A 1,707-nucleotide genomic window follows, 5' to 3' on the forward strand; every position below is an offset into this window, starting at 1 on the left:
AACGCTTCTCAAGTTTAGAATCGGTCTATTGAACAGGCGGTTAAGCTTCGCGAGGAGATGCGCTGCAAAACACAAATATCGATTAGTATGGCGCGCGCGTATGGCAACTGCACGTACGCGCAAGTTGAATTGTGGCTATTGTTCGTTGGTGGTTCATTAATTGACTCGATTGAGCTCAGTGCCATTCAGCATCAACCTTCTTTTCCCTCTCGTCCATGATGATCTCTCGAGTTGCCGTCCAGTATGCCCCCGTGGTTGCCACTCGAGCCGTAGCTGCCAGGTCGTTGGGTGAGTATCCTTGGCTTTACTCTCCACTTCACATAAGCTTCCTTTTAGGTCTAATGCGGATGTCCTCGGTGGCGTTCTCGAGCCCTGCATGTGCCAAGTTGAACAAGTCTCTCGGGTCTGAACTCCAACATGAGAAAGAATCGTAAGAAGGATCCTCATTACTTTTATGGAGTATTCTCATCAGTTACGAGCAACCCGCTATTTGCAAGCAATTCCTGGCCGATCAAACTTGGAAATTCGAAGAGGTTGAAGGTGATGTAAATATGAGCATCACCAGGCAGCTCCCGGGAGATAAGACCGCCGTCATTGAGTGGCAGCTTACCAGCCCTTTCAATGATGCTGGCTTCGATGGTATGGAAGGTGAGTCATTGTTCTCCTCAGTGGACGTTCGATGTCGATTCATAGGTGAAGATCCCCAAGCTGAGGAGAACATGGAACCAGCGGAGGCTACTGATTTCACTGTGACCATCGAGAATAAGGCTGGACAGGGTCTCATCTTCTACTGCAGTAAGCACCCTGGAAATTCTCTTCCTGTGTAATGGTGTGTTCAGGTACAGCAGCTGGGGAAGGTCATCGTTATGTGATTGGAAACTGCAGGGCGTTTACTTCGGTTGCTGAAAAGGAATCAGCGTCGAGCTATAACGGTCCCGAGTTCGAGGATCTTGATGACAACATGCAGGAGGCTTTCGATGAGTATCTTGCCGAGGTTGGTCTCACTGATGGGGTGTGTGACTTTATTGATGCTACGGCTCTTGATAAGGAACAGAGGGAGTACATGAGGTGGCTGTCCCAATTGAAAGCGGTAGGCCATCGAATTCGGTTTGTTTGAGTTATTCGTTGTGGTTCAGGTTGTTGGTGGTAACTAGAAGAGATTAGTGTTTCTGAGAATGATATAGGTTTATTTCAGTGATTTAAAAAGACGGGTTGAGTTTTAAGTTAATTTAGGAAGCATGAATAGATCTCGTCAAAGCTAGATCAGCTTGGTGTTGGTGAGGATGCAATCACACGTGATTGAGGGAAAGTTGTCACAATGATTAAAGAAAATAGTTTTCGGACTAGAGTGAAGTTGACGTTTGTGTTGATTAGAATCGGCTAAGGAAGATATTTGGTAGACTTGTTTACTGAGCAAAAGTGATGATTTATAAATGCAGTGGGAAGATATGTATGTGACTAAGTGTGTTGGTGTTAATTTCGAGGAGATTTCGGGAAATCATTATTGGCTTCTGTAAAGTTATACCCGAGTTCGTATGTAAACTTTCGAGGTGAGGTAAGCGAGCATCAAGTTCAATTAGGAGTTGAGTGAAAATTTCAGTATATTGTTAACTGAATTATTTCTATGATAGAGAATTAGTTACATATTAGATTTGACTATTGTAGTGTTATAAAATCACATTGAATACTACTGAATGTAGTATATTT

At 43.8% G+C, this 1,707-nt stretch overlaps 1 protein-coding gene across 1 annotated transcript; it reads left to right on the forward strand.

Annotated features, from left to right (window-relative positions):
• Positions 1-215: 215 nt before the first annotated feature.
• Positions 216-1,154, forward strand: Pmar_PMAR001910 (conserved hypothetical protein; the record flags this gene model as incomplete). The annotated part of the gene is made up of 6 exons (XM_002767917.1): positions 216-288; positions 337-430; positions 473-648; positions 730-795; positions 840-1,090; positions 1,137-1,154. The coding sequence occupies 6 exons, from the start codon at positions 216-218 to the stop codon at positions 1,152-1,154; spliced, it is 678 nt and encodes a 225-aa protein (XP_002767963.1).
• Positions 1,155-1,707: the final 553 nt, after the last annotated feature.

The sequence above is a fragment of the Perkinsus marinus genome, assembly GCF_000006405.1.
Source record: "Perkinsus marinus ATCC 50983 genomic scaffold scf_1104296969528, whole genome shotgun sequence".
NCBI lineage: Eukaryota > Perkinsozoa > Perkinsida > Perkinsidae > Perkinsus > Perkinsus marinus.